The sequence below is a fragment of the Lithobates pipiens genome, unplaced genomic scaffold, assembly GCF_037356315.1.
Source record: "Lithobates pipiens isolate NorthernLeopardFrog02 unplaced genomic scaffold, aLitPip1_a1.2 Scaffold_16, whole genome shotgun sequence".
NCBI classification, from domain to species: Eukaryota; Metazoa; Chordata; class Amphibia; order Anura; family Ranidae; genus Lithobates; species Lithobates pipiens.
Genome location: NW_027507748.1, coordinates 43,875,247 through 43,898,368, shown reverse-complemented (window position 1 = coordinate 43,898,368; position 23,122 = coordinate 43,875,247). Strand labels below are relative to the sequence as shown.

At 44.8% G+C, this 23,122-nt stretch overlaps 1 protein-coding gene across 2 annotated transcripts in view; it reads right to left on the bottom strand.

Annotated features, from left to right (window-relative positions):
* Positions 1–23,122, bottom strand: part of TMPRSS3 (transmembrane serine protease 3) — a 116,026-nt gene that overhangs the window by 32,698 nt on the left and 60,206 nt on the right. For both annotated transcript variants that reach the window (XM_077479806.1, XM_077479805.1), the window contains 4 exons: positions 22,185–22,228; positions 19,370–19,541; positions 14,331–14,503; positions 7,329–7,424 (listed from right to left, as the gene is read on the bottom strand). In XM_077479806.1, the coding sequence (XP_077335932.1) occupies positions 7,329–7,424; positions 14,331–14,503; positions 19,370–19,541; positions 22,185–22,228 (485 nt within the window). The remainder of the gene's footprint in view (positions 1–7,328; positions 7,425–14,330; positions 14,504–19,369; positions 19,542–22,184; positions 22,229–23,122) is intronic.

Here is a 23,122-nt window from a genome sequence, read left to right as displayed (position 1 = left end):
AGCAACCAGGGACCCTGTAAGGCAACCAGAGACTCCAAATAGCCACCAGAGACCCTGCAAAGCAACCATAGACCCTGCATAGCCACCAGAGATCCCACATAGCAACCAGGGACCCTATAAGGCAACCAGAGACTCCAAATAGCCACCAGGGACCCTGCAAAGCAACCATAGACCCTGCATAGCCCCTTGTGAAGGAAGGGGTGGCACAAATTTTGATGGGGGGCGCCCGATTTTAGTCTTGGCTAGGGCTGCACAAAACCAAAATACACCACTGGTCACAAGGACAGACGAGGGAAAAAGTTTCCATTGGAGTTTCAGACAAAAATAAAAACCTGACAGAAATGTAAACTCTTCCCCACTCTTTCTTAAAAAAAATACCTTTGGCTAGAGTTAGTCATGATGTGTTTGCCAACAAATGATTAAGTGACTCTCTTGTCTTGTTTTTTTTTTTAATTTACACCATACGAACCCCCCCACCCGAGAAAACACATTGGATCCTTGAACATGTCCTTTTCAAAAGAGTGCCCCCTTACATCAGATTTCCCTATCAGAGTTCCCCCTTACATCATTTGTCCCCATCTGAGTTACCCCTTAAACTAGATTTCCCCATCAGAGTTCTTCCTTACATCAGGTATCCCCATCAGAGTGCCCCTTACATCAGGGTTTTCCATCAGAGTTCTCCCTTACATCAGGTGTCCCCATCAGAGTGCCCTTTACATCAGGGTTTTCCATCAGAATGCCCCCTTACATCCAGGTTCCCTCTTACACAATGTGTCCCCATCAGAGTACCCACTTACATCAGGCTCTCTATAGAGTGCCCCTTTACACCAGGGTACCCATCAGAGTTCCCCCTTACATCAGAATTCCCCATAAGAGTTCCCTCTTACATCAGGATCTCCAACAGAGTGCCCCCTTACATAAGGATTTTCCATCAGAGAGCCCCCTTATTTCAGTGTCCTCATCAGACTCTCCCTTACATCAGGTGTCCCCATCAGAGAGCAACCTTACATCAGTGTCCCCATTAGAGTTCCCCCTTACATCAAGTGTCCACATCAGAGTGCTCCCTTACATTAGGATATCCAACAGAGTGCCCCTTAAATCAGGGTTTTCCATCAGAGAGCCCCCTTACATCAGTGTCCCCATCAGAGTCTCCCTATAAGTGTGCCTCCTCATATCAACTGTCTGTATTCGACTTGGTCATGGACCAGTGGATGCACTCTCAGAAACCTTGAGAAGCACAACTAAAATCTGGGGGGAGGGGGACAGCCCTCCGCAGCACCCCCCTAGATCCAGCCCTGAGCAAGCATGACCAAAGCTCACAGGTGGAATGGAACCAGTCAAGCAGTGGGCAAGTCAAGATCTTAGGTCAGAAGATTTCACTGGAACCCCCACATTTTATAAGAAGTGATTGGCTGATGCAGTCAGCTTTAAAAGAAGCTTGGATTGACCTCTGTAGATGCAAGCACTGTGGCACAATTCATCCTCAAAGTTCACATTAGAAACAGTAACGACTCTGCCACTTCCTCCCCTTTGAAGTCTGAAAGGCTGCTAAGTCACTGCTGGGTGGGGGAGCTGAGTTATGGAGCGAAAGTAATAGTAAACCTGACAAGCTTCTGCTGCAAAAAACTTGAGGATAACATTTTCCAGAGTCCCCTCAACTACAGAGATCAGTCAGGGCTCATTGTGCATTCCCAGCACAATGGCCGAACTACTGTAGACACTGATCTAGTAATGAACAGGAGCCAGCAGGACAGCTAATCACAGGGGTCATGTGATCTTGCAGTCTTTCCAGCCCCCTGGGGGGGGGTAAAGAGGGACACTGGAGCTGGGCAAAAAGAGGAGAATGGAGGTTAATAAATTTGGGAGAAATCTGTACCCCTTGCTCTAAAAATATGCTTCTACACCTCGTTGTGTTAGAGCTAATCTGGTGTATTGGGACACAATTGTGAGGCTCAACACTGCTGGTAACATTTTTAAGGTGTGTGTTATTAATCTATGAAGATGACAAGAAAAAATTGGTGGATGCACAAATGTCTCAATATCCTATACCCAGTGGTGGCCCGTTCATACAGGGCCTAGGGGCACCTCCCCCCTATTTCATGTGCCCAACCCCTAATCTACATGTAAGGTGCTGGACACATCGAATCCAACAGGGTTTTTTTTTTAAAGCACATTATTCGAGCCTGAGGCTCTAATATGCCCCATACACACGGTCGGACAATCCGACCACAAAATCCGTTGGATTTTGTCCAACTGATTTTGGCCGAAATTTGTCTTGCATACACACGGTCGCACAAAGTTGTCGGAAAATCCAATCGTCCAGAACGAGGTGACGTAAACCACGTACGATAGGACTATAAAGAGGCAAGTAGCCAATAGCTTTTGTCTCCAAATTTTTTCTAAACATGTGTACCACTTTGTGCGTCGGAATTCATTACACACGATCGGAAAAAGTCTGATCGGATTTTGTTGTCAGAAAAATTTTAGAACCAGCTCTCAAACTTTTTCTGTCGGAAATTCCAACAGAAAATGTTTGATAGAACCCTCCATCCATTCTGAAATAAATGCCCTTTTACAACGAATACTATACAAGCTACGTGGGGTTTTAATCAAGTAGCCCTCAGGGTTCTCAGCTAGCAGATTCCTGTTATACTAGTGGGTCTTCTATGGACATCGTTCTACCCATCTGTGGAGAGGAATGTGAGTTTTCACATCTTTTCTTGAGGTCTGATTGCATGGGGTTTGCAATAGGGGCACAATTTAAACTCATGGGGCCCCACCGCAAAATGATGATGGAACCCCTTCCAGGTCATGTCACCCTCCTCCATCACTCCTGCCTGCTGCATCTGGAACTGCTTGCTGACCCCTTTTCCAGTCTACTAGACATACTGTATAAAGTGAGCGGGGTGTACAGCTCTGCAGTCACCCTAAATATTTTCCTAATACCCTAAAATTTTGTGTAGGAGACCCCATCTGTATATGTTGGGCTATATCCCCAAAAATGTCAAAATGTGATAGTAGAGAGATTTCCTCATGTACCCTTAAAGTGGTTGTAAACCCTTACAAACCACTTTGACCTACAGGTAAGCCTAGATTAAGGCTTACCTGTAGGTCCAAGAAATATCTCCTAAACCTATACGTAGACAGCGGCGCACACTGGGTAAGCCGCAGATCGCGGTGATATGCTGCGAGTGTCGGCTCCCGTGCATGCGCACGGGAGTGACATCATCGCTGCTCCGGCGAATCACAGCGCTGGAGCAGCGAGACCCATGGAGACCCACCAAGAAGATGGGCGCTCGGAACTACAGGGGACAGCGGTGACTTCGCTGGCTCATGTGTCAGGTAAGTGACACATAATGGACTACTATGCGATGCATAGTAGTCCATTATGCTTTACCTTTGCAGGGAATCAAAGAGGGGTTACTTCCTCTTTAAGTAGGAAAATTCATGACCAAATGGGGATATTTAGGGTGTCCAAAAAATTTGCAAAAAGAAAACTCATATTTAACTCTGTTAAAAACATACATTTATTGTATCAAAATACATAAAAACATATTGATAACTGCACATCCCTATGATTAAATATTCAATAAAAATGACCATAAAGATGTATCCGGAGAGTCAGGTCTAACGTGTTTCGCCTATCTCGAGGCTTCTTCAGGATCCCTTTAATGTTTGATAACAAATCAAGGGTGTAGCTAGAAAAGAATTCAACTGGACACACTTATCTCTACTGAATAATATAGATTATATTCAATGTGGGATGATAAAATACTAGTCCGTATAATATACCCATGTAGTATATCTGGGAAGAGTATACCAGGCAGTTAGACAAATTGATATTAAATGAAATCGAATGTGCAAAATCAACAGCCATTAGCATCCGCATCAGACCGCAGGATCCATTTGGACAGAATTTTCTTTTCCTCTCAAGTCAAGCAGGCTGATATAAAGGCTTATTTGCAATAAACCGCTGAATTTGGAGAGAGGAGGGACCAGGGCACCGCATCCCTGAATTACCATATCCAAAACTAAGCCCTATTTTCTCTAGAGTTGGGACTTTAAAGGTGCCAAATATAAATATGAAGTCTTAAGTTAAAATAATACAATTGTACGTTAATTGTGATAATACTAGCCCATTGTGCCACTGTGTTAGAAAAAGTAAATGGCACACAGGGTTCTCACAGATGGCGATTGACAGGCTCCAGCATTTCTGTTCTGAGTCTTTTGAGATTTATCCGGGTTTTGTATTGGATTGGGGCCTGGAGAGCAGGGGGTTCCTTCAAAGAGTTTTGGAAGGGAAGAAGATTCTACCCCTGTGTACAGGTTTTACCAAAGACCAGTAGGCTGTGTCTATGGAGGTGTGCACACCCTTTATACTCATGGGGCTGGCCATAGTTCAGGGTTCCACCCAGGAGACCGAAGGTTCCTCCCCAGGTCAGGGCTGGGCTAGTGCAAGAGGGAGCTGTGAAAACGCTGCGAAAATGCAGAGAGACCTGGTAGAGCTGAGACTGAGGTACAGAGCTGTATGTGACCAAAGTACTACCTGCTGTGAGGTGGTCTGAAGGACCATCCCAAAGGCCGGGGCTTGATGCCTAAGCAACAGCTCTGCAAAGAGAAAGACAGGAGACTTAAGGACATTTCTCTTTTATGTTCTGAAGTGATGGTAGAGACCCCTGTAAGGTCAACTGTGTTTTGAACTTTAACTTTTTTCTTTTAAATAAAAGTGGGCCAACAAGCCCTAAACAGTATTTGCAGGCTGGATAAAACTCTTTGAAAAGCACAACACCTTGAGCAAAGCCCCCAAGAATGTCACACAATACACAAAGAATAATGCCGCGTACACACGACCGGACTTTTCGACGGACTAGGTCCGATGGAACGAATCCGCCGGACATTTGGATCGTGTGTGGGCTTCATCGGACCTTTACTGTCCAAAAATCAGACGGACTTTAGATTTAAAACACGTTTCAACTCTTTCAGAAGGACTCGAGTCCGGTCGAAAAACCTGTTTGTCTGTATGCTAGTCCAACGGATGAAAACCAACGCTAGGGCAGCTATTGGCTACTGGCTATGAACTTCCTTATTATAGTCCGGTCGTATGTCATCACGTTCGAATCCGTCGGACTTTGGTGTGCTTGTGTGTGGCCAAGTCCGTTAGTTCGGAAAGTCCATCAGAACTCCGCCGGAAGACCGTCGGACCTAGTCCGTCGAAAAGTCCGGTCATGTGTGTCTCTCCACCAATAGGGCCAAAGGGGTACTTTAGTATTCCTTCAATAGTCTTTATCAAAGGGTTTCTTCTCCCACATGAACACCAACTGGTCCACGTGAAGGTAGACTCTTGAAGTAGTAGAGAAGATACTGGAGATTATTGCTGTGGATTTAACCACAGTACCTTAGAATGCTGTAACACCTTAGGTGCAAGTACGTTTGCTTTTGGACATGCTTTATCAGTAAATAGAAAGTGAGCAGGTGATGCCTTTCCCTTGCCCTTTTGTGCCCCGTGTGGCATTAGCGAGTTAGAGCACATGGCCATAAACATCTTCCAATCTTAAAGGGAACACTATCTGCCTGTTCTTAAGGAGAAGGAAGGAGTTGTCATTGGTTTTATCAAACCTTTCCGATAATTGGTTAGGTATATGGTAATATGGTACATCTGGTTTTTGCCATGTAGTATAAACTGACCCTTTGGATAGTAACCTTATTTTTCAGCTCCCTCCAAGAGCATCATCCACATGGAGTGTGTACATTCTCAATGGGCAGGGGGTGAGGAAAGATATCCTCAAAAAAGGGTCCGTACTCTCAAAAAGAGAGGTGGGAACACACAGCAGAGTACTCCTAAGATAAGCTTTATTGAAAATTTGCACACAAATAAACAAATTTTGTAAACTTTCTCAAAAAATGGCAAAATAAGTTTAAAACGACAACGTTGTCCTTCTAAAAACACACTCCCGGGATACCAGCCGTGCCACTTCCATACATACAAGACACTAAACAGGTTGGTAAAAATGACACATGAAAGAGGGGTCCTGGGAAACCTACGGGGCTTTTTCAGCTACATGCTATACGCCTACCTTTAGGACATCCAGGCCCACTGTGTACCCTGTGTCTCCAGTATTGATAAAATCTATACCGAACCTGCAATCATGTACATCTTATCCTGACAGTGAAAAACCTTAATGGATGACACCTACAAATGGGTCTGAAGGGCTCCTGGGAAATCCATGGGGCACTTGCAACTGAATGCTAGGTGCCTACCTTGAGAATATCCAGGCCCACTTACTTATGCCCTGTGTCATCACTATAAAGTACAAACGAGAGACTCCGTGGCGGACCAGCATAAAAATACAGCAGTGGACGTTATATCCAAGTTCTGAGTTCCTGTGGTATTCACCAATTCAAAGCAACTGCTGTCTGCACAAACCCAACAAAGGACAGCAACATAAGGGCTCAAAACTGAAATGGAGGGGATTCAATGTCAAGAGGTATGGCATAGGGATGAATGATGCAAATGGTGATGGGGCAATTCAAGTGTGGCGATCACATCACTGCTAGTGTCACCCCGGTCTGCGGGGAGGATCTCACTAAGATGCACAGGGCACCAACAACATTCCTCTTCGGCGAGGAGGTAGGACTCGCATGTAGTTGTCCATCATCTTCCATGGTGGCGGAAGCTTTCCTCCTGCATCCACCTGTCACTGTTGCCCCTTGATGTTGGTGCTGCCAGTCACTCGAGTTCCCCTGTTGCAAGCTTTGTGTACATCCATCTCCAGCGGGCCAGCCGCTCACTTCCAGTTTTACCTCCGGTTTCCAGATTTCACGATTTTCACTTCCTGTTTGTTGTGATTGGATATGGGCAATCAGATGGTAGATCGCCTGGACATGGTTGGATAAACGGGAGTGCATGGGGCACTACACCAACCTGTTTCACCCACCTAGCACGTGGGTTTCATCAGGGTGGTTCATCAGATGCCCAGGCGATCTACCATCTAATTGCCCATATCCAATCATGACAAACAGGAAGTAAAAATTGCGGAAGTAAACCCAGGAGTGAGTGGCTGGCACTAAGCTTGCAACATAGGGTTGCCACCTTTTCTTCAAGCCAAACTTGAACATTTTAGCGGAGCACGGCATGGCACCCCAACCGTGGCATGATTTTGCCACGATTTTCACCCGATTAATCGTCGCAAAATCACGCAAACAGAATTGTGTGGCCATGGCCATGGTGAGCTCCTTATGGACAGTGGCTGATATACTGTATGAATGCTTCTTCATGTATTATCTGTATAAAAATTTCAGACAATAAAAATAATGAAAGTTTAGTTTACCTCCATCTTCCGTGGCTCCCCAACCAGATATCCAGCAAATTTTACCCTCTGGAAAATCTTCTCCATAGTGTGGAAGACATATTGGTTGTACAAGGCCTGGTGGTAAAAGATATATTTGGTACATATATATATATATATATATATTTTATATATATATATATATATATATATATATATATATATATATATATATATATATATATATATATATATATATATAGTTTTCCTTATAGATGTAAGATTAATGAGTTAATTAACTTCTCTTTCTTTCTTGTGGGAGTTTGCTGCTGAGTGAAAAGGCTGAGCGCTGGCAGAACGCTAAAAAGGTAAAAGAGCTGCATGTATGTTTTGAGGGACCCAGTAGAGGGCACTCTGTTAGTCAGAAACTAGAGGTTGTAACAGCTGAAGTTTTTTTTTTACCTTCATGCAGTCTATTCTATATATGCTATGGTGGCAGTCGGCAAGGGGGAGGGGCTCAGAGTGCTTAAGGGGGACCGGGGCTGCTCAGTGCAAAACCATTACACGGACCAAGTATAACATGTTTTTTATAATTCTTAAATAACAATTTTCCTTTACAGTCACTTTAAGTTAGCAGATGAGCTGAGTTTTTTTATTTTAAGGCTATGGACTTACCGTACAAAGTCTTCCTACATTGAACCGTGTTTGCTTCCTGCCTTGCTGAATAATGCCCTGTACACACGATCGGATTTTCCGATGGAAAATGTGTGATAGGACCTTGCTGTCGGAAATTCCAACCGTGTGTAGGCTCCATCGCACATTTCCCATAGGAATTTCCATCACACAAACTTTGAGAACTGGTTCTCAAATTTTCCGACAACAAAATCCGATTGCGGAAATTCCGATTGTGTGTACACAATTCCGATGCACAAAGTGCCACGTATGCTTGGAATCAAGCAGAAGAGCAGCACTAGCTATTGAACTTCATTTTGAACTTCTTGAACTTCGTCATACGCGTTGTACGTCACCGCGTTCTTGGCGTTCGGAATTTCCAACCAACTTTTGAGACCGTGTGTAGGCAAGACGAGTTTTAGCCAACATCCGTTGGAAAAAATCCCATGGATTTTGTTGTCGGAAAATCCTATCGCATGTACAGGGCATTAGACTGTTCCTGGGTCTCTCTGTCTCATCAGTGGTTTACTACTAATGATACCAGATGAGCCTATGCCTATATTTTACAGCCTTCCCAGAAGAGTTGAAATTGTTATAGCTGCAAAGGGTGGGCCAACTCAATATTGAACCCTACGGACTAAGACTGGGATGCCATTAAAGTTCATGTGCGGGACAGGTAAAGACAGGTGCAATCATTTTGACAATATAGTGTATATATACAGTATTTCACAAACGTGAGTACACCCCCCACATTTTTGTAAATATTTTGTTATATCTTTTCATATGACAACACTGAACAAATGACAGTGAATTGGGAGCAGGTGTATTAATTTTGGTGTTATCGCTCTCACTCTCTCATACTGGTCACTGGATGTTCAACATGGTACCTCATGGCAAAGAACTCTCTGAGGATCTGGAAAAAAGAATTGTTGCTCTACATAAAGATGGCCTAGGCTATAAGAAGATTGCCAAGACCCTGAAACTGAGCTGCAGCACGGTGGCCAAGACCAATAAGCGGTTTAATAGGACAGGTTCCACTCAGAACAGGCCTCGCCATGGTCAACCAAAGAAGCTGAGTGCACGTTCTCAGCATCATATCCAGAGGTTGTCTTTGGGAAATAGATGTATGAGCACTGCCAGCATTGCTGCAGAGGTTGAAGGGGTGGGGGGTCAGCCTGTCATTGCTCAGACCATACACCACACACTGCATCAAATTGGTCTGCATGGCTGTCATCCCAGAAGGAGATAAGGCACAAGAAAGTCCACAAACAGTTTGCTGAAGACAAGCAGACTAAGGACATGGATTACTGGAACCAAGTCCTGTGGTCTGATGAGACCAAGATAATCTTATTAGGTTCAGATGGTGTGAAGCGTGTGTGGCGGCAACCAGGTGAGGAGAACAAAGACAATTGTGTCTTGCCTGCGGTTAAGTATGGTGGTGGGAGTGTCATGGTCTGGGGCTGCATCAGTGCTGCCGGCACTGGGGGGCTACAGTTCATGGAGGGAACCAGGAATGCCAACATGTACTGTGACATAATGAAAAAGAGTATGATCCCCTCCCTTCAGAGACTGGGCCGCAGGGCAGTATTCCAACATGATAACGACCCCAAACACACCTCCAAGACGACCACTGCCTTGCTAAAGAAGCTGAGGGTAAAGGTGATGGGCTGGCCAAGCATGTCTCCAGACCTAAACCCTATTGAGCATCTGTGGGGCATCCTCAAACAGAAGGTGGAGGAGCGCAAGGTCTCTAACATCCAACAGCTCCGTGATGTCATCATGGAGGAGGGGAAGAGGACTCCAGTGGTGACCGGTGAAGCTCTGGTGAACTCCATGCCCAAGAGGGTTAAGGCAGTGCTGGAAAATAATGGTGGCCACACAAAATATTGGCACTTTGGGCCCAATTTGGACATTTTCACTTAGGGGTGTACTCACTTTTGTTGCCAGCGGTTTAGACATTAATGGCTGTGTGTTGAGTTATTTTGAGGGGACAGCAAATTTACACTGTTATACAAGCTGTACACTCACTACTTTACATTGTAGCAAAGTGTAATTTCTTCAGTGTTGTCACATGAAAAGATAGAATAAAGTATTTACAAAAATGTGAGGGGTGTACTGGCCAAGCATGCTGCTAGAAGAAAACAAAAGATGACCTCATCAGTGTGCTGCTTCATATGATATACAGTATATATATATATATATATATATATATATATATATTATACAGTGTATACAATACATATATATATATATATATATATATATATATATATATATATATATATATATATATATATATATATATATATATATATAGATAGATAGATAGATAGATAGATAGATATATATTGTTTATACTGTATATCATACAAAGCCTATGAAGCAGCAGACTGATGAGGTCATCTTTTTGTTTTCTTCTAGTCGCATGTTTCTTTTCAGCACATATGCATGCAGCACTTCTGATTGGCCACAAGTGCTGCCCCTCCCACTCCCAGTCTGGGTGCTGCTAGGGATTTAGGGATTTACACTAGTTGTATTTAAAATTAAGTTTAATAATATATCTAAAATATATATTTGCATCCATTGGTCTTATTATTTTGTATATCTGCTTTAAGTTAAATACTTCCTAAGGAAAATATATGGGCAGCTATTGCTGAACGACTCGAGAATGACGAGAATGCCATTTTCCTGGCTGTTATGACCAGGTTGCCTTGAAGGTAAACTCTAGGCAGATACAGCAAATGCCAATAAATGCAGTTGAGAATTACAAAAAATAATTAAATGCTTTCTTTTTTTTTTTACGCAACTAGTGTAAGTACCTGAATATACATTTTATCAGCTTTTAATGCCCTATACCAGTGATGGCGAACCTTGGCACCCCAGATGTTTTGGAACTACATTTCCCATGATGCTCTGGCACTCTGCAGTGTACTGGAGCATCATGGGAAATGTAGTTCCAAAACATCTGGGGTGCCAAGGTTCACCATCACTGCCCTATACAATAGAGCTCAAACTGGGAGAGGGGCAGAACTAGTAGCCAATCAGCTGTGTGTTGTGCACTTGTGCTGACAAGGAACATGCTGATAGGAGGAGAGAGAAGAGAGAATAGAGCTGATGAGCTCATTAGTGTGTTGCTACACCATTGAGCAATGATAGCCTGGGGGCATGAAGGTGACTAGGCTTATAGTTTAAGTGCAGTAGATGTCATCAACCAGTCTCTGCGTTATGGTGGGTCTGTGGAAATCTCAGGACTGGATGGACATAAATTGACATACTTTGGCAGGTGAAACAACTCTGCAGGGACACATTTGTGATTCTAGAGTTTGTAAGATAACATAAAGCCCAGGTGAACTTTCAATTTAAATACATTTTGTTTCCAGTAGAAAGTAGCTACAGCCTTCTGATTGGAGAGCTCTAGTTCTGAATCAGCAGGGGTGTGTGTCGGTTCTGCGCAGAGAGGCCGCTGCTTCCACACAGAGCGTAAGGGTCTGTTTCTGCAGCATACAGACAGGAGACAAGTTTTCTACTCAGGCTGTGGCTGCTTTTCAAACAAAACCAATGGTGTGAGTTTAAACACCTTTTCTATGGATGCACCAGAAAGGTTTTTATTTGATTTAAACTGCTAGTTTATTTGGGATTTATGAAGTTATCCTACATGCAAAGAAACCCAGCTGATTGTGAGATTTACCAGCTCAGCAGAACAGCTTCAAGACCACCAGTGCTGACAAATGGCGACGACAGTGGTGTGGCACAGCTCACATTGGCTACCGGTGGGCTGGGTTGCCTTTACTGACCAGTGGTAGCTCAGAACTACTCAGCAACACTTAAATCAATACATTGAAAACATCAGAGCACATATGATAGTCTATGACTTAAAATATGATTGCAGTGTAAAGAAAATTAAACATATTTCCTTGCAGGTTGTTGGAACTGGCTGATAAATTGCACTACACAAAGTGCCCACAAGATGGCGATATTTGACATAAATGCTAGGCATCCCAAAACAGCATTTGCAGAGGATAACTATAATGCCAAGTGAACATTATTATCACTTACATCCATAACTTGTATTTTATGTGGATCTGGCTTTTGGAACACAATGGCACGTAAATAAAAAAAAAATAATACAATTTTTTTTCTTTATATTTTTTAGTTGTACTACTAATCCCATTCCATTTATAATATATATATATATATATATATATATATATATGTAAAGTAGTGAGTGTACAGCTTGTATAACAGTGTAAATTTGCTGTCCCCTCAAAATAACTCAACACACAGCCATTAATGTCTAAACCGCTTGTAACAAAAGTGAGTACACCCCTAAGTGAAAATGTCCAAATTGGGGCCCAAAGTGTCAATATTTTGAGTGACCACCATTATCTTCCAGCACTGCCTGAACCCTCTTGGGCATGGAGTTCACCAGAGCTTCACAGGTTGCCACTGGAGTCCTCTTCTACTCCTCCATGATTACATCATGGAGCTGGTGGATGTTAGAGACCTTGCGCTCCTCCACCTTCCGTTTCAGGACGCCCCACAGATGCTCAGTAGGGTTTAGGTCTGGAGACATGCTTGGCCAGCCCATCACCTTTACCCTCAGCTTCTTTAGCAAGGCAGTGGTCATTTTGGAGGTGTGTTTGGGGTCATTATGTTGGAATACTGCCCTGCGGCCCAGTCTCCGAAGGGAGGGGATCATGCTCTGCTTCAGTATGTCACAGTACATGTTGGTATTCATGGTCCCCTCAATGCTCCCCAGTGCTGGTGTCCTATCACATACAGTCCCCCATCGGATAGTGTCCGCTGTACACACAGCACAGCACACACAGATTCCAAAAATACCCGAGGATGAACGGCACCTGCGCCATGAGTCCAGGTTCTAGCCCCACCATCTAAGTGGACATAGGAATATAAAAGAGCCGAGCGCAGCGAGGCCGAGCCCGAAGCGTGGCGAGCGAAGCCCTCTAATTTTCCGAACCCTATGTCCGCTTGGATGGTGGGGCTACCACCTCCACTCACAGTGCAGGTGCCGTTCATCTTCGGAGATTTTCCGAAGCTTCTTCTGCCCCGTACTGCGCATGCGCAGTACGGGGCGGACACTGTGTGATGGCAGGACACTATCTGCCAGAACACCGGCAGCACTCATGCAGCCCCAGACCATGACACTCCCACCACCATGCTTGACTGTAGGCAATGTAGACACACTTGTCTTTGTACTTCTCACCTGGTTGCCGCCACACACGCTTGACACCATCTGAACCAAATAAGTTTATCTTGGTCTCATCAGACCACAGGACATGGTTCCAGTAATCCATGTCCTTAGTCTGTTTGTCTTCAGCAAACTGTTTGTGGGCTTTCTTGTGCATCATCTTTAGAAGAGGCTTCCTTCTGGGATGACAGCCATGCAGACCAATTTGATGCAGTGTGCGGTGTATGGTCTGAGCACTGACAGGCTGAACCCCCCACCCCTTCAGCCTCTGCAGCAATGCTGGCAGCACTCATACATCTTTTTCCCAAAGACAACCTTTGGATATGACGCTGAGCACGTGCACTCAACATCTTTGGTAGACCATAGCGAGGCCTGTTCTGAGTGGAACCTGTCCTGTTAAACCGCTGTATGGTCTTGGCCACCGTGCTGCAGCTCAGTTTCAGGGTCTTGGCAATCTTCTTATAGCCTAGGCCATCTTTATGTAGAGCAACAATTCTTTCTTTCAGAACTTTAGAGAGTTCTTTGCCATGAAGTGCCATGTTGAACTTCTAGCGACCAGTATGAGAGAGTGAGAGCGATAACACCAAATTTAACACACCTGCTTCCCATTCACACCTGAGACCTTGTAACACTAATGAGCCACATGACACGGGGAGGGAAAATGGTTAAGTGGGCCCAATTTGTACATTTTCACTTAGGGGTGTACTCACTTTTGTTGCCAGTGGTTTAGACATTAATGGCTGTGTGTTGAGTTATTTTGCTGTACACTCACTACTTTACATTGTAGACAAGTGTCATTTCTTCCGTGTTGACACATGAAAAGATAGAATAAAATATTGACAAAAATGTGAGGGGTGTACTCACTTTTGTGAGATACTACATATATATATATATATATACACACATACATACATACACACACATTTGATTGACTTTAATAAACAGCTGCTGAAGTTATTTTTCAATGCTATATAGAAGATACAGTAGGGTGGATACACACATAAGTTTTAAGGGTGTAAGGAAAAGTAATATCTCAACTACCAATGCAGTTTTCAAATGCCAGATTTATCTGTACCTTTTCTGATTATAATCTAGAGAAAACCGATGCGTATTTTCTGGAGTCTACACTTTTACATATTGGACACAAAGATTCTGATTCTTACCATTAAATGTAAATGGCGTTGCCAGTTTAATCAGGGCGATATCATTGGACATTGTGCTGGACTTGTACTTTCTGTGATAGATGATCTTTTCCACCATAACCGAGTTATTTGGAGGTTCTGAAGGTTGATTGATCAGTCCCACCTGTACGTTCCATGATTCTGGGAAATACAAACTGTAGAGATAAAAAAACAAAAGAGAAACCGTATAACTTCATTTAATCTAAACTAGAAACAGCCATAAAATCTATCCTATCCATTCACCGATATCGCCAACAAGGCAGCCTATCCAATTATTGAAAGCCAGCTGTGGGTGGGACTTAACCAGTTTACCTGACGATCTGCAGTCAACACAGGTTGATGTTTAATTGTTCCTTCATTTGCAGAAATTGATTGATCACAGAAATAAGAAATGGAACCACATATGTTGCGGGGTTACACACATCACCAAGCAGAAAGGTAATGTCTGTCAGCAAGGCACCGCTCCAATAGCAATAGAGCAGGAGCTTACAGAGCACAGAATGCCTGAGGAGCACTTCCCCAGGAGAAGGTCTCCATATTACTGGGTGGCCCTGAAATTCTTGTTAGACGTGTGAGGTTCGGTTCATTTCTGAATTGAAATTCAGACAAATTTTTTATTTTCTTTGGAAATTCGAATGTATCCGAATTTCCCGAATTACCATAGTAACAAATCTGAAATAATGAATCTTTATTTTTGGACAAGTTTTTAATCAAATTCAAAAAGTCTTCTAATCAAATTCAATTAGTTTTCTAATGGATAGGCTACATCACTGAACATGTAGCCTATCCATTCATTAGAGACCAGTGACATCACTGAGAATGCAGCCTATCTATTCACTAGAGGCCAGTGACATCACTGAGAATGCAGTCTATCCATAAACTAGAGGCCAGTGACATCACTGAGAATGCAGTCTATCCATAAACTAGAGACCGGTGACATCACTGAGAATGCAGTCTATCCATAAACTAGAGACCGGGGACATCACTGAGAATGCAGCCTATCTATTCACTAGAGAGCGCAAATTGCTGAGCATACAGTCTATCCATTCACTAGAGACCGGTGACATCACTGAAAATGAAGCTTATCCATTCACTAGAGACCGATAACATCACTGGAAATGTGGCCTATCCATTCACTGGAGATCAGTGACATCACTAAGAATGCAGCCTATCTATTCACTAGAGACCAGTGACATCACTGAGTATACAGCCAATCAGTCACTAGAGACCAGTGACATCACTAACAATACAGCCTATCCATTCACTAGAGACTGGTGACATTGCTGAGCATACAGCCTATCCATTCACTAGATACTAGTGACATCACTAACAATGCAGCCTATCCATTCACTAGAGACCGGTGACATCACTGAGAATGCAGCCTATCCATTCACTAGAGACCAGTGACATCACTGAGAATGCAGCCTATCCATTCACTAGATACTAGTAACTTCACCAAGAATGCAGCCTATCCATTCACTAGAGACCGGTGACATCACTGAGAATGCAGCCTATCCATTCACTGGAGACTGGTGACATCACTGAGAATGCAGCCTATCCACTAGAGACCGGTGACATCACTGAGAATGCAGCCTATCCATTCACTAGAGACCGGTGACATCACTGAGAATGCAGCCTATCCATTCACTAGAGACTGGTGACATCACTGAGAATGCAGCCTATCCATTCACTAGAGACCGGTGACATCACTGAGAATGCAGCCTATCCATTCACTGGAGACCGGTGACATCACTGAGAATGCAGCCTATCCATTCACTAGAGACCGGTGACATCACTGAGAATGCAGCCTATCCATTCACTACAGACTGGTGACATCACTGAGAATGCAGCCTATCCATTCACTATAGGCCAGTGACATCACTGAGAATTCTGCCTATGCATTCACTGAAGACCGGTGACATCACTGAGAATACAGCCTATCCATTCACTAGAGACTGGTTACATCACTGAGAATGCAGCCTATCCATTCACTAGAGACCGGTGACATCACTGAGTATACAGCCTATCCATTCACTAGAGGCCAGTGACATCATTGAGAATTCAGCCTATTCATTCACTGAAGACCGGTGACATCACTAAGAATGAAGCCTATCCATGCACTAGAGACCAGTGACATCACTGAGAATGCAGCCTATCCATTTACTAGAGACCAATGACATCACTGTGAATACAGCCTATCCATTCACTAGAGACCGATGACATCACTGAGAATGCAGCCTATCCATTCACTAGAGACCAGTGACATCACTGAGAATGCAGCCTATCCATTCACTAGAGACCGGTGACATCACTGATAATGTAGTCTATCCATTCCGTAGGGATCAGTGACATCACTGAGAATACAGTCTCTCTATTCACTAGAGACCAGTGACAACACTGAGAAAAGCAGATCTGTGTATTGTAAATAATACACATTGCAAATAATATGCATGTGTCTCATGTTTCTGCCTGTGCTATTTTTAATACCGGTATACATGAAGTGTCTATCCTCTCCTCTCCTCTCCTCTCCTCTCCTCTCCTCCTCCTCCTCCTTCATCTTTCATTCTTTTTTCCGCTAGCTGCCATAATCCTCCCTCCAAGCCCCTCACCCGTTTGGTTTCTCTGGACTTTGTTCACCTCTCTCTTCCCCATACTTCCGCTCTCGCTCCACACACTGCATTTAGAAGTCTAAAAATAATAATAATCCTGGACGTTTTAATTGAAATGTCATCAGAGGATTATCTTTCATGGCAAACTCTACCATGCGGAGAACTCACATAAGCTTTAACATTTTACTAGTAAAGGATTATTTCATTGCTTGGCCTTTAAAGCACACATTTCATGTAAAGAAAATGGTATTTTCCCTTAAGAAGTTGCAGCTGACATTGAAGTGTGTGCTGATCTTAGTAAATTGATGGGTCTGCCTTGTTATACTTGTTGTTTGAAGAGTAAATCCGGCAACAAGTAACATCAATCAGCTGCTAATGCTGTCTAGGAAATGCTAGGCTAAAGACAGAACGTCTATGGAAGGGACCAGTGAGGCCATTTTCTTGTATGTGAGTTTCCTGTAGGGCCAAATTCACTCTTCCTTGATGTACTAAATGCCACCAATGGGCCTCTAACACTACCAGGTGCACAGTCAGAGACGTAGATAAGGAGGGGGGTCGGGGGGGGGGGGTTCGTCCCGGCGCAGAGAATGTTTTGTGAAAAAAGGCAGGGAGTTGGTACTGCTCAGACCTGTATAGAAGACCACTGAGGGCACTGAGACTACACCAGACTTCTTGCTGCCGCCTGTAAAACTCCAGCCTGATCTTTCTATCCAAACCTGTGTACCTCCCTGACCTCTGAATCCAGGACTGTGTACCCTGACCCCTGAATCCTGGACTGTGTACCCCCCGACCTCTGAATCTGGGACTCTGTACCCTGACCTGTGAATCCGGGACTGTGTACCCTGACCCCTGAACTGTGTACCTTCCTGACCTCTGAACACAGGACTGCGTACCCTGACCCCTGAACTGTGTACCTTCCTGACCTCTGAACCCAGGACTGCGTACCCTGACCCCTGAATCCGGGACTGTGTACCCCCGACCTCTGAATCTGGGACTGTGTACCCTGACCCCTGAACCCGGGACTGTGTACCTTGACCTCTGAACCCTGGACTGTGTACCCTGACCTCTGAACCTGTGACCGTGTATCCTGACCTCTGAACCTGTGATCGTGTATCCTGACCTCTGATCCCGGGACTGTGTACCCTGACCTCTGAACCCGGGACTGTGTACCCTGACCTTTGAACATGTGACCATGTATCCTGACCTCTGAGCCCGGGACTGTGTACCCTGACCTCTGAATCCGGGACTGTGTACCCTGACCTCTGGATCCGGGACTGTGTACCCTGACCTCTGAATCCGGGACTGTGTACCCTGACCTCTGAATCCTGGACTGTGTACCCCCGACCTCTGAATCTGGGACTCTGTACCCCCGACCTCTAAATCCGGGACTGTGTACCCTGACCTCTGGATCCGGGACTGTGTACCCTGACCTCTGAATCTGGGACTGTGTACCCTGACCTCTGAATCCTGGACTGTGTACCCCCGACCTCTGAATCTGGGACTCTGTACCCCTGACCTCTGAATTCAGGACTGTGTACCCTGACCCCTGAACTGTGTACCCCCCTGACCTCTGAATCCGGGACTGTGTACCCTGACCCCTGAATCCGGGACTGTGTACCCCCCTGACCTCTGAATCTGGGACTCTGTACCCTGACCTCTGAATCCGGGACTGTGTACCCTGACCTCTGAACCCGGGACTGTGTACCCTGACCTCTGAACCTGTGACTGTGTACCCTGACCTCTGAACCTGTGATCGTGTATCCTGATCTCTGAACCCGGGACTATTTTCCCCCGACCTCTGAATCCGGGACTGTGTACCCTTACCCCTGAATCATGGACTGCGTACTCCCCGACCTCTGAATCTGGGACTCTGTACCCTGACCTCTGAATCTGGGACTGTGTACCCTGACCTCTGAATCAGGGACTGTGTACCCTGACCCCTGAATCTGGGACTGTGTACCCTGACCCCTGAATCTGGGACTGTGTACCCTGACCTCAGAATCTGGGACTGTGTACCCTGGCCACTGAATCTGGGACTGTGTACCCTGACCTCTGAATCTGGGACTGTGTGCCCTGAATTCTGAATCCAGAACTGTGTACCCTGACCACTGAACACATGACTGTGTACACTGACCTCCATACCGGGAATGCGTATCCTAACCTGTGAACACTGACATCTGGATCCAGAATTGTGGATCCCGACTTGTGTACTCTGACCTCTGAATCTAGAACTATGTATGCTGATCTGTGTACCCTAACGTGGGCATCCAGACCAGTGATCCTGACCTGTGTAACTTAATATGTAAATACTGTGTATTGTGTAGTAAGTATTTGCATGCCCAGGAGTATTTATTCCCCCTTACAAGTCATTCCCTAATTCAGAAGGGTATCTTGTACACACTGTACACTTACTCATACACACAGTGAGCAGCAGTGACGATCCATTGTGCACTAATCAGGGAGCCTCCGCACAGGTGGATTCCTTGGAAGGTCAGACTAGCCTGCCAGGGCCACTGTCCCTCTGCTGAGATGTTTCCACCCACTATACGGGCCGAGGGAGTGTAGCTGGGTCGGTTACCGCAGACTATGGGGAAGAACACAGAATCACGTCATTATCAAAGTCCCATACAGAGCATAGAGGGCATAATAAAACATGACTGTATCTCTATGTTGAATAATTAATATACCCACCCCTGTGCATCGCTCAGTACTACAGGTGCAATCCCACTGTCTACTGCCTGGAACTCAACGCATGTTCTTGTACCAAGATATACAGTGGGGAAATAATCATTTAATCCCCTGCAGATTTTGTACGTTTGCCCACTTACAAAGAATTGAAGGGTCTATATTTTTTTATCATAGGTGGATTTTAAATGATAGAGACAGAATTTCAACCAAATATCCAGAAAAAACACATAATACAAATGTTATAAATTGAATTGCAGTTCAGTGAGTAAAATAAGTATTTGATCCCCAAGCAAAACATGACTTGGCGGAGAAACCCTTGTTGGCAAGCACAGAAGTAAGACATTTCTTGTAGTTGGTTACCAGGTTTGCACACATCTCAGGAGGGATTGTGATCTACTGTTCATTACAGATCTTCTCTAAATCCTTAAAGCGGAGCTCCACCCTAAAGTGGAACTTCCGCTCATCGGATTCCCTCCCCCCCCCCCGTGCCACAATTGGCACCTTTCAGGGGGGGAGGGGGGGTGCAGATACCTGTATAATACAGGTATCTGCACCCACTTCCAGGGATAGAGAGCCGCAGAATATCCGCAGATACATCACTTCCCGCATTGTATTCTGGGAAACACACAGTTCCCAGAACACAACGGGGACCAGCGAAGATGCGGCACGCCTCACACATGCACAGTAGGGAACCAGGTAGTGAAGCCTCAACGCTTCACTTCCTGATTCCCTCACAGAGGATGGCGGCGGGGGCAGCCGAGAGATGAGCGATTGCTTGTCTTCTGCTGCCGACGTCGCATGTACCCTGGAAAGGTAAGTGTCCATTTATTAAAAGTCAGCAGCTGCAGTATTTGTAGCTGCTGGCTTTTAATATTTTTAAGGTGGAGCTCCTCTTTAAGGTTTCTTGGCTGTCACCTGGCAACTTGAAGTTTCAGCTCCCTCCATAAATTTTCTATAGGATTACGGTCTGGAGACTGGCTAGGCCACTCCATGACCTTAATGTGCTTCTTCTTGAGTCACTCCTTTGTTGGCTTAGTGTATGTTTTGGGTCATTGTCATGCTGAAAGACCCATCCACGACCAATCTTCAGTGTTCTGGCTTAGGGAAGAAGGTTCTCATCCAAGATTTACAATACATGGTCTGTCCATTGACCCCTCAATGCGGGAAAGGTTGGCCTGTACCTTTAGCAGAGAAACAGCCCCAAAACATAATGTTTCTACCTCCGTGCTTGACTGTAGGGATGGTGTTCCTAGGGTCATAATCAGCATTTTTCTTCCTCCAAACACGGCAAGTTGAGTTAATGCTAAAAAGCTAAATTTTGGTCTCATCTGACCACAGCACTTTCTCTCAGGCTTTCTCTGAATGATTTAGATGTTCATTGGCAAGCTTCAGATGGGCCTGTACATGTGCCTTCTTGAGGAGGGGGATCTTGTGGGCACTGCAGGATTTGAATTCATGGCAGCGTATTGGTTCACCAATGATTTGTTTTGGTGACTGTGGTCTCAACTGCCTTGAGATCATTCACAAGCTCCTCCCGTGTAATTCTGGGCTTTGTTTAATACCAAAGTGCTCAATTGTGGTCTCCTCTGACCACAGCACTCTCACAATCCTTCTACAAATCAAAATTAAGCTCTTTGGCATTAGCTCAACTCGTTCTGTTTGGAGGAAGAACAATGCTGACTATGACCCTAAGAACACCATCCCTACAGTCAAGCACGGAGGTGGAAACATTATGTTTTGGGGTTGTTTCTCTGCTAAAGGTACAGGTCAACTTTGTAGCATTGGGGGGCCAATGGATGCATGTATTGTAAAATCTTGGATCAGAACCTTTTTCCCTAAGCCAGAACCCTAAAGATGGGTCATGGATGGGTCTTCCAGCATGACAATGACACAAAAAATACGGCTAAGGCAACAAAGGAGTGGCTCAAGAAGAAGCACATTAAGGCCATGGAGTGGCCTAGCCAGTCTCCAGACCTTAATCCTATTAAAAATTTATGAAGGGAGCTGAAACTTTGAGTTGTCAAGTGACAGCCAAGAAACCGTAAAGATTTAGAAAAGATCTGTAAAGAACAGTGGACCAAAATCCCTCCTGAGATGCGTGCAAACCTAGTAACCAACTACAAGAAACGTCTTACCTCTGTGCTTGCCATAAAGGGTTTCTCCACCAAGTACTAAGTCATGTTTTCTTTGGGGATCAGATGCACAGGGAATGCTTTAACCACTTATGACTGGCCAAGCAGAACCAAAGTGGGAGGGGCAGTACTAGGAGCCAATAAGACTCTACATGTGCTGAGAGAAAGTAGAGAGGACAGAGTTGATGACCTATCAGTGTAGTGCTGCTCCTTCCTTGCCCAATCAGCAGACTGTGGGCAGGGATGTGACAACAAGTTTTCCGTAACTGTAGAAGAGAAAGCGGTGTCACTCTGCTTTGAGGGTCATGTGACAGATGAAGTGCAGACGTCTCCCTGATTGGTTTTGTTTATTTGTTTTATCAGTAGGCTCTGAATCTCAACTTAATTTGCAATAATCAGGTACTCACCAATACATTTTATGGTGGTAACATAACCCGTAGAGCAGTATTCTCTGGAAGAAAAAAAAAAAAGAATAGTGATATCAGGCGCATGATGTTTGCTCCTCAACTCGCATGTGCACTATACCACATTACACTGTAAAAATAAATAGTCTTGCTTTTATATCAGGGATGAGCTCGGTGTTCGATTCAAAGGCATGTTCGATTCGAACATCGACCGTTCGTCTGTTTGGCGAATTCAGAACTTTGTAGACCGTTCGCACCAAATTCACGTGGCACGAACAGCCCACAATGCACTACGCCATCGCAGTGCATTGCTGGCTCATGATTGGCCAAGCATGCACTGTGACCCCGCATGCTTGGCCAATCACAGCGCCGGCAGCGAGGAGAGCCATAATTGGCCACAGGCAGGATGCCTGTGGCCAATTATAGCTCAGGGGGTTTAGTACACGCCCCACACTATCTAAGGTCGCCAGCGTGTAGTGTGTTGGCGTGCAGGGAAAGAGATAGATAGGCAGGGACAGTGTGTTCTTTTCTCAGCCATCTGCAGGAGTTAGTGGGTGTTGTGTGCCTCCAGCGCAGTATACACCTGTATCTACCCTTTATTGCTGGTGTTCTCTAATACAGGCATCTGCAGGAGTTAAAGTGGGTGTTGTGTGCCTCCAGCACAGTAGACACCTGAAGATACCCCTTATTACTGGTGTTGTCTGTTGCATATCTTGCATATTAGCCTTTAAAATGAGCACTTTTGATTTTGAACGTTCGAGTCCCATAGACTTTAATAGGGTTCTAAAGTTCGTACGAATTTTCAGTCCGTTCGAATGTTCTGGTGCGAACCGAACTGGGGGGGTGTTTGGCTCATCCCTAATAGAGATCTGTGATGTTACAGCGCATTCTCAAGATGGGGTGCAAACATTAACGTTGGGTGGGCCAGCAAAGAAAAAAAA